The following is a 14,252-nucleotide window of genomic DNA, read 5'->3' on the forward strand; positions in this document are numbered from 1 at the left end:
CTCAAAAAACCAAAAATAAATAAATAAATAAATAAATAAATAAATAAATAAATAAATAAAATGTTAAAGTGGCCAGGCAGTACTCCCAGTGGAAGGATAAGGACAGCAATCCACCCACAAAACCTTCATCCCAAAATTTGTCCTGCCTAAAAGATGTGCCAGGACAAAGAGTAGAGACTGATGGAAAGGCCATCCAATGACTGGCCCAAATTGAAACATATTACATGGACAAAAAACAAACCCTGACACTACTGATATTCTGTTATGCTTGCAGACAGGAACAAAGCTTAACTGTCCTCTGAGAGTCTCCACCCAAGAGCCAATGGAAACAGATGCAGAGACTCACACCCAAACATTAGATGGAGCTCAAGGAGTCTTATGGAGTTAGGAGAAAGAATGAGGGACCTGAAAAGAACAAGGACCACACAGGAAGACCAACAGAATCAACTAACCTGGCCCCTTGGGAGCTTCCAGAGACTGAATCACCAACCAATGAGTGATCACAGGCTGGACCTAGGCCTTCTGCATATATGTAGCTGATGAGCAGTTTGGTCTTCATGTGGGTCCCCCGGACGGCTGGGGCAGGGCCTGTCCCTGAGTCTATTGCCTGCCTGCCTGCCCACCTGCCTGTGTTTCCTATGTGCCTAAATGGACAGTCTTGTCTGGCCTTAGTAGGAGAGATGTGCCTAGTCTTGCAGTGACCAGATGTGTGAAAGTTGGGGGTAGGGCAGGGTGGGGCAAATGGGGGTTGAGGCAGATGGGGGTTTTGACACCCAGAGGAGGGCTTCACCTTCTCAAACAAGAAGGGAGGGGGACATGGGGGTGGATTGCGTGAGGGGGTACTGAGAGCAGAAGAAGGGCTGATATTGGGTTATAAAGGGAATAAATTTAATAAAAAAGGATAATAACCAATAATACAAACCTATTTCGTAGAGCATGAGATGTACTCATCCCATAGTCCCAGAGGCGTTCCACAGCTGCAATAAAATAGTGCCTTGTTTTCTGTTGAAAGTTGCGGGGATCTGGCTTTATATCCTCACTATAAATGTCAAAATCCTCATTTGTTTCAATGGTGATGGCATCATCATAGTCAGTTGTTTCTTGTTCTGATTGAAAAGCACTTAGTTCCCTTTGATGTCGTTTCAAGACTGGTGGGTTTTGAAAGCATGTCCTGAGAGTCTGGCCTTGCTTTACCCAAGGGGCTTTTCTTTGGGGCCAATTTTGTTTCTCATTTGCCCCTATTGAATGATTGTTTCCATAAGGCTTCAGAGACAAAATGGTGTCCTCTTTCTTAATGGATATAATTTCTGGTGACTTCTCCTTGTATTTCCACTTATCTTTTGGCATCTGTGCAGCATAATGATAATCCAAAGTATAATGTAGCAGTTTAGAGCCAGTATTTTTAGAGCTCTCTGTTTTACCTTTTATACTTTCCCCATGCCTCTTTGCTTTATTCAATTTAGTAGGCCCCTGTGTTTTCTGAAGAAAGACCTCTTTTATGAGATCCAAGTGTCCAGGAGATTCATGGCTAGTTTCTGTAGGTAAAAGTTCTTCCTCTTGAATGGAAAATTGAGGAAAGAATTCAACTTTGCCAGCTTCTTTGGGCAAGATTGGTTTCAAGAAAATAATGTTCTCAAGTTTCTTATATGTGGCTGAGTTTGTGTTACTTTTCCCTGGAGAGGTAAATTTTCCTTCATCTATGAACATCTTCCATGGTAAAATGGCTAAAGAAGGGTTATTTATTTTGGTTTCTTTTAAGAAATGATTGGTCTCTTGAGTTCTAGAACTTTTTGTCTTAAAGTCATAAATGTAGGATGCTTGAACATGAGAAAATTTGTCTTGGAATGGAATCCTTTTGAGATCTGTTGGTGGAAATGCTGATGTTTTTACAATATGTGAGTCAGAACTATTTGTCTGAGTGGTGCTTTTAATCACAGAAGAATCTGATAAGGGAGTTTTAACAATGAACATTTTCATTTCCTTGCTATGGTCTATCTGTTTAATGATACTCTGCATTGAATAGTTTATGGTTTTAAGCCATTGAGTTGACAGTCTGAATTGTCCCAAAGCCCGTTTACTACGTTGAGCAATAATATTTTTCTGGTTTGGATAGTTTACCATTTCTCTCCTTTTATTTACCAAGCCATCTGAATTTGTTTCCTCATCCTTCCTTCTTTTAAAGAAATGCACCATGTGAATCTGTACTGTATTTGTTGAGTTGTTTATTGATGTAATGTTTTGAAGTATTGGTATATATGTCTCTTCATATAAACTTATATTTTGCCTAGTGCCTAGTAAAAACATGACTTTCAAGAAATTCTTAGAGCCAGTTGCTACGTGCACCTGGGGCAAAACTACTTTCTCTTCAATTGGTGCTTCCTTCTCTCTCTCTTCTTGAATATTTTTTTCTTGATTGTGCCTACCATTTTCGTGTACCTTAGCCAAAGTGGTAAGAAATATGTTCTTATTACTTGGAAAAACCATGTCTTTAAGTCCTATGTTCTTTGTAAATCCATCTTGTTCTACTATTACTTTAGTTTTCTCTGACAAACTTTTATTTTTCACATACTTTTTAAACATTAAATATACTGATTGCTTTGGACTATGTTCTTGCTCAGAGCTCAAGGAGTTATTTCCACTGGTATTTTTAAACCAATTTGCAGATTCTGACAAGAACAGCATCTTGGAAAATGGCATGATTGTATTTTCTGCATCTTGTGGAACAGGATCTTCATCTTTTTTATGAAATATGTCTGTATTTTTTATTGAGGTAGTTTTATTTAGCATATGGTTTAGTCTCAAATATGTAGTATTTTTGCCTAAAAGTGGTCCATCATGAACCAAAGCTGTTACTTCTTGAATCTCACTATTGATCTTTAATATGGCATCTTGCAAGTCTGCTGTACTATTCTCAATTGAAGTTGGGCTGTCTGTGTGTGGTTTTTCATTAGTTGTTGAATGATTATATGTCTTGTTTGTTTTAATTAAGGAGACATTGTCTTTGAATAAAGTATTATCTTTGGCCAATAAAGCAATTCCATGAAACCTCTTCTCTCTGAGTAATCTACCATTCTCCATTGATAATATATTATCTCCTGGTAAACTTTCTTTACTATACATTAAAGTTGAATCCAATAAGTTAGAATCACTATTTTCTTCACTAATGTTTAAAGGTACATCAGACCCAACAAGGGGATATGGTTTTTTACCAAATGCAGTAGTACTTAATTTAATGCTAAAGTGAACTGGCATATCTGGAAATCCTGAAGAACCCATCTTTTCAAAAGATGCTGTCAAATTGTCTGACAGAATTGTTGTGGTCATTAGATTACTTGGCAAACTGGAAACTTGCAAACCAAGTTTCTTCCACTTTACTTCTATAGTTGTCTCCAAACTTTTATTTGATTTTAACTGGAGGCCTGGCTGAGGAGTAAATACTATTTTTTCACTGTGATAGGATTCTGGCCTGAATTGGCCCACTTTAGATGGGCCTTCATTGCTGTCTATTGCATCAGGTGAATGATCATCATGAATAGCCTCATAGATAGCTTCTTGGCCATCTGATAAAAACAAGCCATGTGGAGTAGGATGACTCTGTCCCAAGAGCATCTGCATGTCACTAGATGAGACACTTTGTACTTTAAGCATCTCTGATATCTCTCCAAAGTGAGGCTCAATCTTCTCCATGTCATTTTTTGGAATTGTGGTTTCTTTGAATTTCTTTTTCCTAGTATTAGGATGATTTGGATTCTGGAAGAAGCTTCTGGGATCAATGACATTGTTGTCATTCACCAATTGTGTTGGAATATCTTCATATATTTCTTCATAATAATCAATAGTGCTTTTGTCACAACTAGAAACTTTCAGCAATGCTGTCATACCTCTCTTCCGAAAGTCTGAATTACGACACCCCAAGACCCATAGACCTGAAAATGAGAAAGAATAAAACTCTGGTTATTCATAACCCAGGTTTTAAGTTAAGTTTTGTATTGGAGGTTCTCTCCTACTTCTAGAGGAATGAAGAAAAGGTAGTCAAGGCTGTTAGATTATTTGGTTAAATCTTCAACATATATTTACCAATGTTAGGTAAAAGTCATTATTATATTACTGCTACTGTGCTATGCATGTTGCTGATCACAAAAATGGAAGATTGAGGGTCACTGAAGAGAGCTCAGTGGGCAAATTTGCCTAATGACCTCAATGCAATCCTTAGAATCCACTTAGTAGAAGGAAAGAAATGATTCTTGCAGTTGTCCTTTAACCTCTACACTTGTACTACAGCACATGTGCCCACACACATACATACACATAGTAAAGTAATAAATATAATGAAAACATTTAGAATGACCAATGATGTAATATTTATGTATTTACTTCTAATGTGGATATTCTCAAAGAAGGGGTTATAGAACTTTTACCAATAAAATAGTGGAGTGCTGATCAGTTACAGAAACCATGAACAAGGTTTTAATCTTGAGGTAGAGAAAAGTACCAAATTGATAATTCGGCATAAAGCTAGAAAGAACCAGCTTAGAGTTAAGAACATTCAGACTATAATTACCTTATGCTTACACTGTATGGTGTGAGTTCATGTGCATGTGCATGCCATTCTGTATGTTTTTAGGTCAGAGGACAACCTTGAATGTCAATATATGCCTTGCTTCCCACCTTGTTTGAGACAGGGTCTTTCTGTTTGCTTTTTGATATGCCAAGATAGTCAATCTGCAAGCTTCTGAAGATTCTCCTGTCTTGGATTTCCACCTTCCTGTAGGGGCTCTAGGATTATTGACATATACTACTGTGCCTGGCTTTATCTGTGGGTTTTGTCTGGTGATCTATGTGACAAGTACGTTACTAGTTGATCTATCTCCCTGGTCAAAAGTATCTAATTTTTATTTGGTTGTATTGTTCTTTGTTGTTGTTTTGTTTTGTTTTGTTTTAGAAACAGGGATTCTGCCTTAGTTAGGTTTCCATTGCTGTGAAGAGACACTATGACCAAGGCAACTCTTAAAAAGGACAATATTTAATTGGGGGTAGCTTACATGTTCAGAGATTTAGTCCATTATCATCTAAGCAGGAAGCATGGCGGTGTCCAGGCAGGCATGGTGCTGGATGAGCTGAGAGTTCTAAATCTTATTCCAAAGGCAAACAGGAAAAGACTTTCCTAGGCAGCTAGGAGGAGGGTCTCAAAGTCTACCCCCACAGTGACACATTTCTTCCCACAATGCCAAACTTACTCCAACAAGGCCATACCTCCTAATGCCACTTGCTAACTCAAGCATATTCACACTGCCACCTTCTACTTCCTGGCCCCTGAAGTGGAAACTTAGGGTTCTTTGGAAAGTCAGTTGTGTTAGAAGGTGTTTTTCTGGGGCAAACACATGAAGGAATGTTTTCCTGAAGTAGACACAGGTGAAAGACTAAGGCAGACTTGTGAAGGAACGTTTCACTGAAGCAGACACAGGAGGAAATATGTTCTGCTAAAGCAAGCATGTAAAAGGACACATGAAGGAGTCTTTGCTTACAACACACATGTATTGGTCCATCTTACATTGCATAGTTGAACTCCATTTGTTGGGATGCCATAGAGAGAAATGCACCAAAAAATTTCTGGTGCTGTGCTGCAGTTTCTTGCAGCTTCTACGGACTAAGGCTGATTGCCAGAGTGATGTCAGCTGAGACAGATGCACATGCTGAGGCAAGATGCATGTTGAGGTAAGACACGTGGAGGACACTGATGTTTGCAGGGTATAAATAGGACTCACCAGACAGTGACAGAGGCTGAGCTAGTCTTGCTTACAGAGCTAGCTGTGCAACTCTTGTGGGTCTTGTGTCTTCACTGATCTTTGCTGAACTTTGGTTATCTTCACTCTTCCCTGAGAGAGGTATAGTTGAGAAGTTCTTCTGGTGTCTCTCTAAGTTCCTCCTGCTTACTTGTGCGGAAGCTGAGGCCTCTGCTAGGTTGTGCCACATCTGCTGATTCATGTTTGCTATCCTGACTCTAATGAACTAGACTGCTGGTGTATCCGTGAGGTGTTTTCAAGTACATTGAGCTGTGGCTGCTAACCCATAAACTGAACTGCTGATTTCTAGACAACACAGATGGGAGTTGCTCCAAAGAACCTTTCTAAACCAGTCCACTTTTCCTGTATTCTTTCTTTGTCACTACCTCTAGTGGGTGGTGGGCTAAAAGGGAGGTCAAAGCATTTAAGAACCATAATTAAAAATAGGGGTTTGACAAAAAATTATAGTTATAGACCCCCATAACCTTCTTCAAACACATGGCACTATACCTAGCCATAGCATAATGCAAAAATACATTCAGTCCCACTTCAAAAGTCTTCATAGTCTACCACAGTCCCAACAATGTTTAAAAGTACAAAGTTCAAATCCTCTTCTGAGATTCATGCAATCACTTAACTGTAATCCTCTATACAATCAAGATCAAAAGGTAGATCACATGCTTCCAACATGAGAGGACATACATTACCATTAGAAAATGTCATACTGTGGAAATACTAGACCAAAGCAAGAACAAAAACAAGCTGGGCAAACTCCAAACCCTGCATTTCCATGTTTAGTGTCCAATTCCTTTCAGCTTTGTTGACTGCAACACAATTATTTCCCTTGGGCTGGTTCCAATACCTATTAGCAGCTTTCCTCAGCAGGTATCCCATAGCTCTGGCATCTCAAACATCTTGGGTCTCTAAGGCATCTTCAACTTTACAGCTTCTTATTTCAATGTCTAGGATCCACACATGATCTTCTGGGCTTCTCCAAAAGGCTTGGGTCACTTCTCCAGCTCTGTCCTCTGTAGCACGTCTGGTTGATTGCTGCTGGTGGTTTTGATGGTCATTCCTATGGTACTGACATCTCCAATATGCTGGGGTGTTCTGCTGCACCTGGACCTCACCAATAGTCTCTTAGTCTCCCTTCATAGTGCCAAGCCTCAAATTCTTTGCATGACACCTTCAGTCCTAGGCCATCAACTACAATTAAGGCTGCAACTTTACCCATGGCCTCTCACCATGCCAAGTCTCATCTGCTCTCCCTGACCCCATTGTGCCTTCAAAACCAGTACCACCTGGTTGACCCTTACACATTACCAAATCCAGCTGTAGCAGGAGGTACAACCTTGGCTATCTCTAAAACACAGCTTCTTTTTCCTCTCAGAAAACACTTCCCAGAAGATTTCACCTCAGTGATGCTGGTCCCTTCTTAATCACTGCTAATGTCTAAGCTCCAGTTAATCATCATCAAGTGTCACAGTAGTCCCTTCTATTTTTGACTCTAAAGCCAGAGCCACATGGCTGAAGCTACCGAATTCTGCTGCTTGCTGGGGCTGGAACATGGCACCTCCCCTTGTTCTATTATTATAGTGTCACCAGCTTTCCAACTCTTTCATGGCCTAAGCTTGGCTGTCCTGGAACTGGCTCTATAGACTGACCTTGAACCTAAAGGTCTGAATGGCTCCGTCTCCTGAATGCTGGGATTAAAGGTATGTATCACCACACCTGGACTTAAACTTTTCTCTACTTGGACCTTGCTCTGTATCAGGCTGAACTTGAACTCAAGGATCTTCCTCTCTCTCTCTCTCTCCCTCTCCCTCCCTGCCCCCTTTCATGTATAAAGGTGTGAACTACCATGCCTGGACCAAGCTTTTCATATCCACTATTCATCAAGATCTGATCAAAAGGCTGTGTCCTCCATCTCTGGATTATAGCTCATTCCAGATTAAAAGTACAAATGAAAATAACAACCAACTAGTAATAATGTCTAACATGATATAACTATTCCTTGTTAAATGGCAAACACATAAACAATAATCTTAGCTGGGTAGGATTTTTGCCCCAAAGTCACAAGTACACTATTAGAAGATATGGCCTTGTTGAATCAGGTGTGGCTTTGTTGGAGGAAGTGTGTCACTGTGCACTTGGGCTTTTACACCCTCCTCCTAGCTGCCTGGAAGACAGTCCTTAACTCTTTGTCTTCAGATCAAGATACAGAACTCTCAGCTCCTCTAGCACCATGCCTGCTGGGACACTGCCATGCATACTACCTTGATAATACTGGACTGAACCTCTGAACCTGTAAACCAGACCCAATTAAATGTTGTCTTTTATAAGAGTTGCTTTGGTCATGGGGTCTCTTCACAGTAGTAATATCCTAACTAAGAAAAGCAATATATATATATATATATATATATATATATATATATATATAATTATATACACATATAACTATAAGTATAGAAGGAGAAAGATACAGGATCAGACAAAGTACGTAAAGAGCTTGACAAGTATTTCTCATAATTAATGTCACACCAAATTATATAATGAGGTAAGACATCATCACACAAAATAAATTAAGGACCTCTGTGTGCATGTGTGTACAAGTATGTTGGTTCATCTTTGTCTATCTGTCTGTCTGTCTCTGTCTCTCTAAGCATAGAAACATAATATCCAAACTACTTCAAATCAGAATGAAACAATGCTTGGTGGTGTCCAGATTAAGGGAAGCCAGCAAAGGTGGGATCAGTAAATGAACAGAACCAAAGATTGTTTCTTGGAAATCTGAAGAAAACAGTATTTCAGTAGCAAAGTAACCAACTTCATGGTTGGTGATAAAAACTCTAAGTCAAGGTTTAGATATTATTGGTAAAATAGATCCACTGGTACCATTTAACAAACAGACTTAAAATTTTGACATATGTCAAATAAAGGTTTTGTTTGTTTTTGCAATAAAGGCTAGTTTGTTGAGAATTGAATCCAGAAATTTCTGTGTGCTAGGCAAGCACTGTAGTACTGAACCATAATATTGAGTTGGTACTGTTATTTTTATATTGCCACTGTCTACAGTGTCTGGCATATAGAATATCCTTAATAAATATTTTAAAAGAATAAATGAAATATGTACATTTGAAACTATATTATACATAAGGATTTATGCAAAGGTACATATGGCAGCATTATTTACAAACATACTGATAAAATTTAGAAGAAATATCATATATGTTTATATGTTTATGTCTTTATTGTCTGTACTACAACCAAATTCTAAGTCTCTTGTTCTTCATTAAAATACTTTACAATTACTAAAGCCACATATCAAAGTCACTTGATATATTTACTGTCTGCCTAAATTCGAGTAAGCAGGCAAAAGAACAATGAAACAACCATAGTTATTCATGAAAGGATAATATAAATAACTAACCTGGGTTTTCCATCGACATAAAGACAGTTTCTCCTGAGAATGGGAACAGGGTAAGTGTATCTTCATAGACCATTTTGTGTTTGAAAGTATATCCAGAGAAGAAGATAGATAAGAAATCTGTCTGTGCTCCAACACTGAGAATGTACCAGTACGCCACCTCATGTAAACAAACTGTCAACTCCAAGCTGTCAAAAACATAGCCATTGATGCCTACAAAAGCAATTGAGAATAAGTGGTTTTGTTGTATCCTGGATTTATCATTTTGGATATGATTGTTAGGATACAATTAGAAATTCATATATACTATGTCTAATACCTTACCACAGAGAACAGTTACCAATCAGGTAGACTATTAATATTTAATCACCCAACTCCAATCTCAAAGTAAGGAGAGTCATATAGCATCATGTAAGAAGAGATTTGGGCCTTCCTTCAGTCCTTTCTGCTGGGGCAGACTGCTAACTAGTCTGTTCCCCTGAAGAAACCATATCCTGAGCCATCCCAGAAGATCTGCTGCACTCAGAGCAGTTGGTCAGCGCCCTCCTGAAATCCCACAGCTCCTACTGGGAGTCCAATAGACTTGGGACCCATGACTCCCTAAAAATCCCCACCTGCTAAATACTACTCCCCTTCTACCCGGTCCATTCTGCTGGGACAGACTGCTAGCTAGTCTGCTCCCCTGAAACCACCAAATCCTCAGTCCTCCCAGGAGATCCACTGCACTCAGGGTTACTGATACCACAGCCTAAGGTATCCCAGGAGATCTGCAGCCCACAGGGCAACTAAGCAACTGATCAGCAGCTTGTTTGCTCTCCTGAAGACAACACAGCTTAAAGACATCCCAGGAGCTCCTCTGTACAAAGGACAATAGACACCACAGTCTGAAGACTGAAAACCTCCCTGGAGTTCTGCTGGACACAGGGAAACAGAAACCACAGTCCATAGGCTCCCCTGTTGAACATCTTCACACAGGGCAACAGCTTGACTGCTCCTCTGGAGACCCAACAGTCTGAAGGCCTCCTAAGAAATCTACTGCAGCCAGAGCAGATCAGCAACTTCTCTGCCCCTCTGAAGAGCCCCAAGTTGGAATGACCCACACGTGGTCTGCTACACTAGAGCCTCAGGCCTACCAGGAGACCTGAAGCAACCCAGGAAAAAAGGAGGTAGATACCAGACAGAGTCACCTAGACCAGCAAACAACAGGGATCACCAGATAGCAAGATGCAAGGGCGAAGACCACAAGCAACAGAAGCATCTGATGTGGGCATCATCAGAACCCAATGTTCCCACCACAGCAAGCCCTGAATACACCAACACATCTGAAAAACAGGAATCTGTACTAAAATCTTATCTTATGAAGATAAGAGAGTCCTTTAAGGAGGAAATAAATAACTCACTGAAAGAAATACTAGAAAACACAAATAAACAGGTAGAAGCCCTTGAGGAAAAAATAAACCATTAAAGAAATATAGGAAAACACAATCAAATAGGTTAAGGAATTGAATAAAGTGGTCCAAGACCTAAAAGTGGAAGTAGAAATAATAAAAAATAAAAATAAAAATAAACCACAAATGGAGCCAAACCTGGAAATAGAAAACCTAGGAAAGAGGTCAGTAATTACAGATGTAAGTATCACCAACAGAATACAAGAGATAGAAGAGAGAATCTCAGGTATGGAAGATACCACAGAAGAGATTGACACAACTGTCAAAGAAAAGAACTGTCAAAGAACACGAAGAACTCCTAATCCAAAGCATCCAAGAAATTCAGGATACAATGAAAAGACCAAATTTAAGAATAATTGGAATGGAGGAGAATGAAGATTCCCAGTTCAAAGGACCTGAAAATGCCTTCAACATAATCAAAGAGGAAAACTTCTCCAACCTATAGAAAGAGATGGCCATAAAGGTATAAGAAACTTATAGAACACCAAATAAATGGGGCCAGAAAAGAAAATCCTCTCATCACATAATAATCAAAACACTAAATGCACAGAACAAAGAAAGAATAGGAAAAGCTGGAAGGGAAAAGGGCCAAGTAACATACAAAGGTAGACCTATCAGAATTACACCAGAATACTCTATAGAGACTATGAAAGCCAGAAGATCCTGGTCAGAGGTCATGCTAACTCTAAGAAAACACAACTGCCAATCCAGGCTATTATATCTAGCAAAACTCTCAATCAACATAGATGGAGAAACCAAAATATTCCAGGACAAAACTAAATTCAAACAGCATCTATCTACCAATATAGTCCTACAGAGGATCCTAGAAGAAAAACTCCAACACAAGGAAGGTACCTACACCAAAGAAAAGACAGGATATTAAGCATCTCACAACAAAGCCAAAAGGAGAGAACCACAAGCACATAAAGCCACCAACAAAACCAAAAATAACAGGAAGCAACAGTCATCTGTCTTTAATATCTCTCAATATTAATGGACTCAACTAACCTATAAAAAGACATAAGCTAACAGACTGGATATGCAAACAAGATCCAGCATTTTGGTTTTTCAAGACAGGGTTTCTCTGTATAGCCCTGGCTGTCCTGGAACTTACTCTGTAGACCAGGCTGGCCTTGAACTCAGAAATCCACCTGTCTCTGCCTCCCAAATGCTGGGATTAAAGGCGTGCACCACCACCGCCTGGCAAGATCCAGCATTTTGTTGCATACAAGAAACATACCTCAATAACAAAGACAGGCACTACCTCACAGTAAAAGGATGGGAAAAAGGTCTTTCAAGCAAATGGTCCCAAGAAACAAGCTGAAGTTGATATCTAATATCCAATAAAACCAAAAGTTATCAAGCCTGAAGAGAAAGGACACTTCATATTCATCAAAGGAAAAAATCCACCAAGAGAAAGTCTCAATTCTGAACATCTATGCCCCAAATGCAAGGGCACCCACATTCATAAAAGAAACTTTACTAAAGCTCAAAACACACAGTGAACCCCACACAATAATAGCAGAAGACTTTAACACTCTACTCTCACCAATGGACAGATCATGGAAACAGAAACAAAACAGAGACATAGTAAAACTAATAGAGGTTATGAACCAAATGAATTTAACTGATATATACAGAACATTTCACCCTAAAACAAAGAATACACCTTCTTCTCAGCACCTCATGGTACCTTCTACAAAATTGACCATATAGTTGGGCACAAAACAGGTCTCAACAAACACAAGAAGACTGAGATGATCCCATGTATCCCATCAGATCAGCAAGGACTAAGGCTGGTCTTCAATGACAACAAAAACAACAGAAAACCCAAATACCCATAGAAACTTAACAATTCTCTACTCAATGATAACTTGGTCAGGGAAGAAATAAAGAAAAAAATTAAAGACGTCCTGGAATTTAATGAAAATGTTGATACATCATACACAAACCCATGGGACACAATGAAAGCAGTGCTGAGAGGAAAATTCATAGCACTAAGTGCCCTGGTAAAGAAACTGGAGAGATCTTACACTACCAAAGTAACAGCACACCTGAGAGCTCTAGAACAAAAGGAAGTAAATACACCCAAGAAGAGTAGAGTCAGGAAACAGTCAAGTTCAGGGCAGAAATGAACCAAATCAAAACAAAGAGAGCAACACAAAGAATCAACAAAACCAAAAGATAGTTCTTTGAGAGAATCAACAAGATAGATAAACCCTTAGCCAAACTAACTAACGGACCTGGAGTCAGTGTCCACGTTAACAAAATCAGAAATGAAAAGAGAGACATAACAATAGAAATGGAGGAAATGAAAAAAAAAGCCCATCAGATCCTACTAAAAAAGCCTATATTCTACAAAACTGGAAAATCTAGAAGAAATGGACAGTTTTCTAATCATATACTACATACTAAAATTAAACCAAGAGCAGGTAAGCTATCTAAACAGGCCCATATCCCATAAGGAAATAGAAGAAGTCATTAAAAAACCTCCCAACCTAAAAAAGCACAGGGCCAGACAGATTTAGTTCAGAATCCTACTAGACATTTAAAGACGACCTAATAATATGGAATCCATAAAATAGGAACAGAAGAAACACTACCTAATTCACTCTATGAAGTCACAAGTACTATGATACCTAAATCACACAAAGACCCAACCAAAAAATAGAACCTCAGATCAATCTCGCTTATGAATAGTGATACAAAAATACTCAATACAATTATTATAAACCGAATCCAAGAATACACCAAAACTATCATTCACCATGATTAAGTAGGCTTAATCCCAGGAATGCAAGGATAGTTCAATATATGAAAATCCAGAAATGTAATCCACTATATAAACAAACTCAAAAAAAATCACACAATCATCTCCTTAGATGCAGATAAAGCATTTGACAAAATACAAAACTCCTTCATGTTAGAAGTATTGGAGAGTTCAGGAATTCAAGACCCATACCTAAACATAATAAAAACAATTTACTGGAAACCAACAGCCAATATCAAATTAAATGCAGACATACTTGAAGCAATCCCACTAAAATTGTGGACAAGACAAGGATGCCCACTCTTCCCATATCTATTCAATATACTACTCGAAATGCTTACTGGAACAGTTAAGACAACAGAAAGATATCAAGGGGATACAAATTGGTAAAGAAGAAATAAAGGCATCACTATTTGCAGATGATATGATTGTATACATAGTCGACCTCAAAAATTCTACCAGAGAACTTCTCCAGCTGATAAACAATTTCAGCAAAGTGGCCGAATATTAAATTAACTCAAACAAATCAGTAACCTTCCTTTATACAAATGACAAACAGGCTGAGAAAGAAATTAGGGAAACAACTCCCTTCACAATAGCCACAAATAATATAAAATATCTTGGGGTAACTCTAACCAAACAAGTGAAAGATATATATGATAATAACTTCAAGTCTCTCAAGAAAGAAATCGAAGAAGGTCTCAGAAAATGAGAGATCTCCCATGCTCATGGATTAGCAGAATTAACATAGTAAAAATGGCCATCCGACCAAAGGCAATCTACAGATTTAAGGCAATCCCGATCGACATCCCAACACAATTCTT

The 14,252-nt window shown here is 38.8% G+C and overlaps 1 protein-coding gene across 7 annotated transcripts in view; it reads right to left on the minus strand.

Moving 5' to 3' along the window:
- The window catches only part of F8 (coagulation factor VIII), a 226,818-nt gene that overhangs the window by 111,628 nt on the left and 100,938 nt on the right, over positions 1 to 14,252 (minus strand). For 5 of the 7 annotated variants that reach the window (XM_031364687.1, XM_031364684.1, XM_031364703.1 and 2 more), the window contains exons 13-14: positions 9,214 to 9,423; positions 923 to 3,926 (exon numbers count right to left, since the gene is read on the minus strand). In XM_031364687.1, the coding sequence (XP_031220547.1) occupies positions 923 to 3,926; positions 9,214 to 9,423 (3,214 nt within the window). The remainder of the gene's footprint in view (positions 1 to 922; positions 3,927 to 9,213; positions 9,424 to 14,252) is intronic. The other 2 variants (XM_031364709.1, XM_031364704.1) reach the window with 1 other exon arrangement.

This window comes from Mastomys coucha, chromosome X, assembly GCF_008632895.1.
Source record: "Mastomys coucha isolate ucsf_1 chromosome X, UCSF_Mcou_1, whole genome shotgun sequence".
Classification (NCBI taxonomy): domain Eukaryota; kingdom Metazoa; phylum Chordata; class Mammalia; order Rodentia; family Muridae; genus Mastomys; species Mastomys coucha.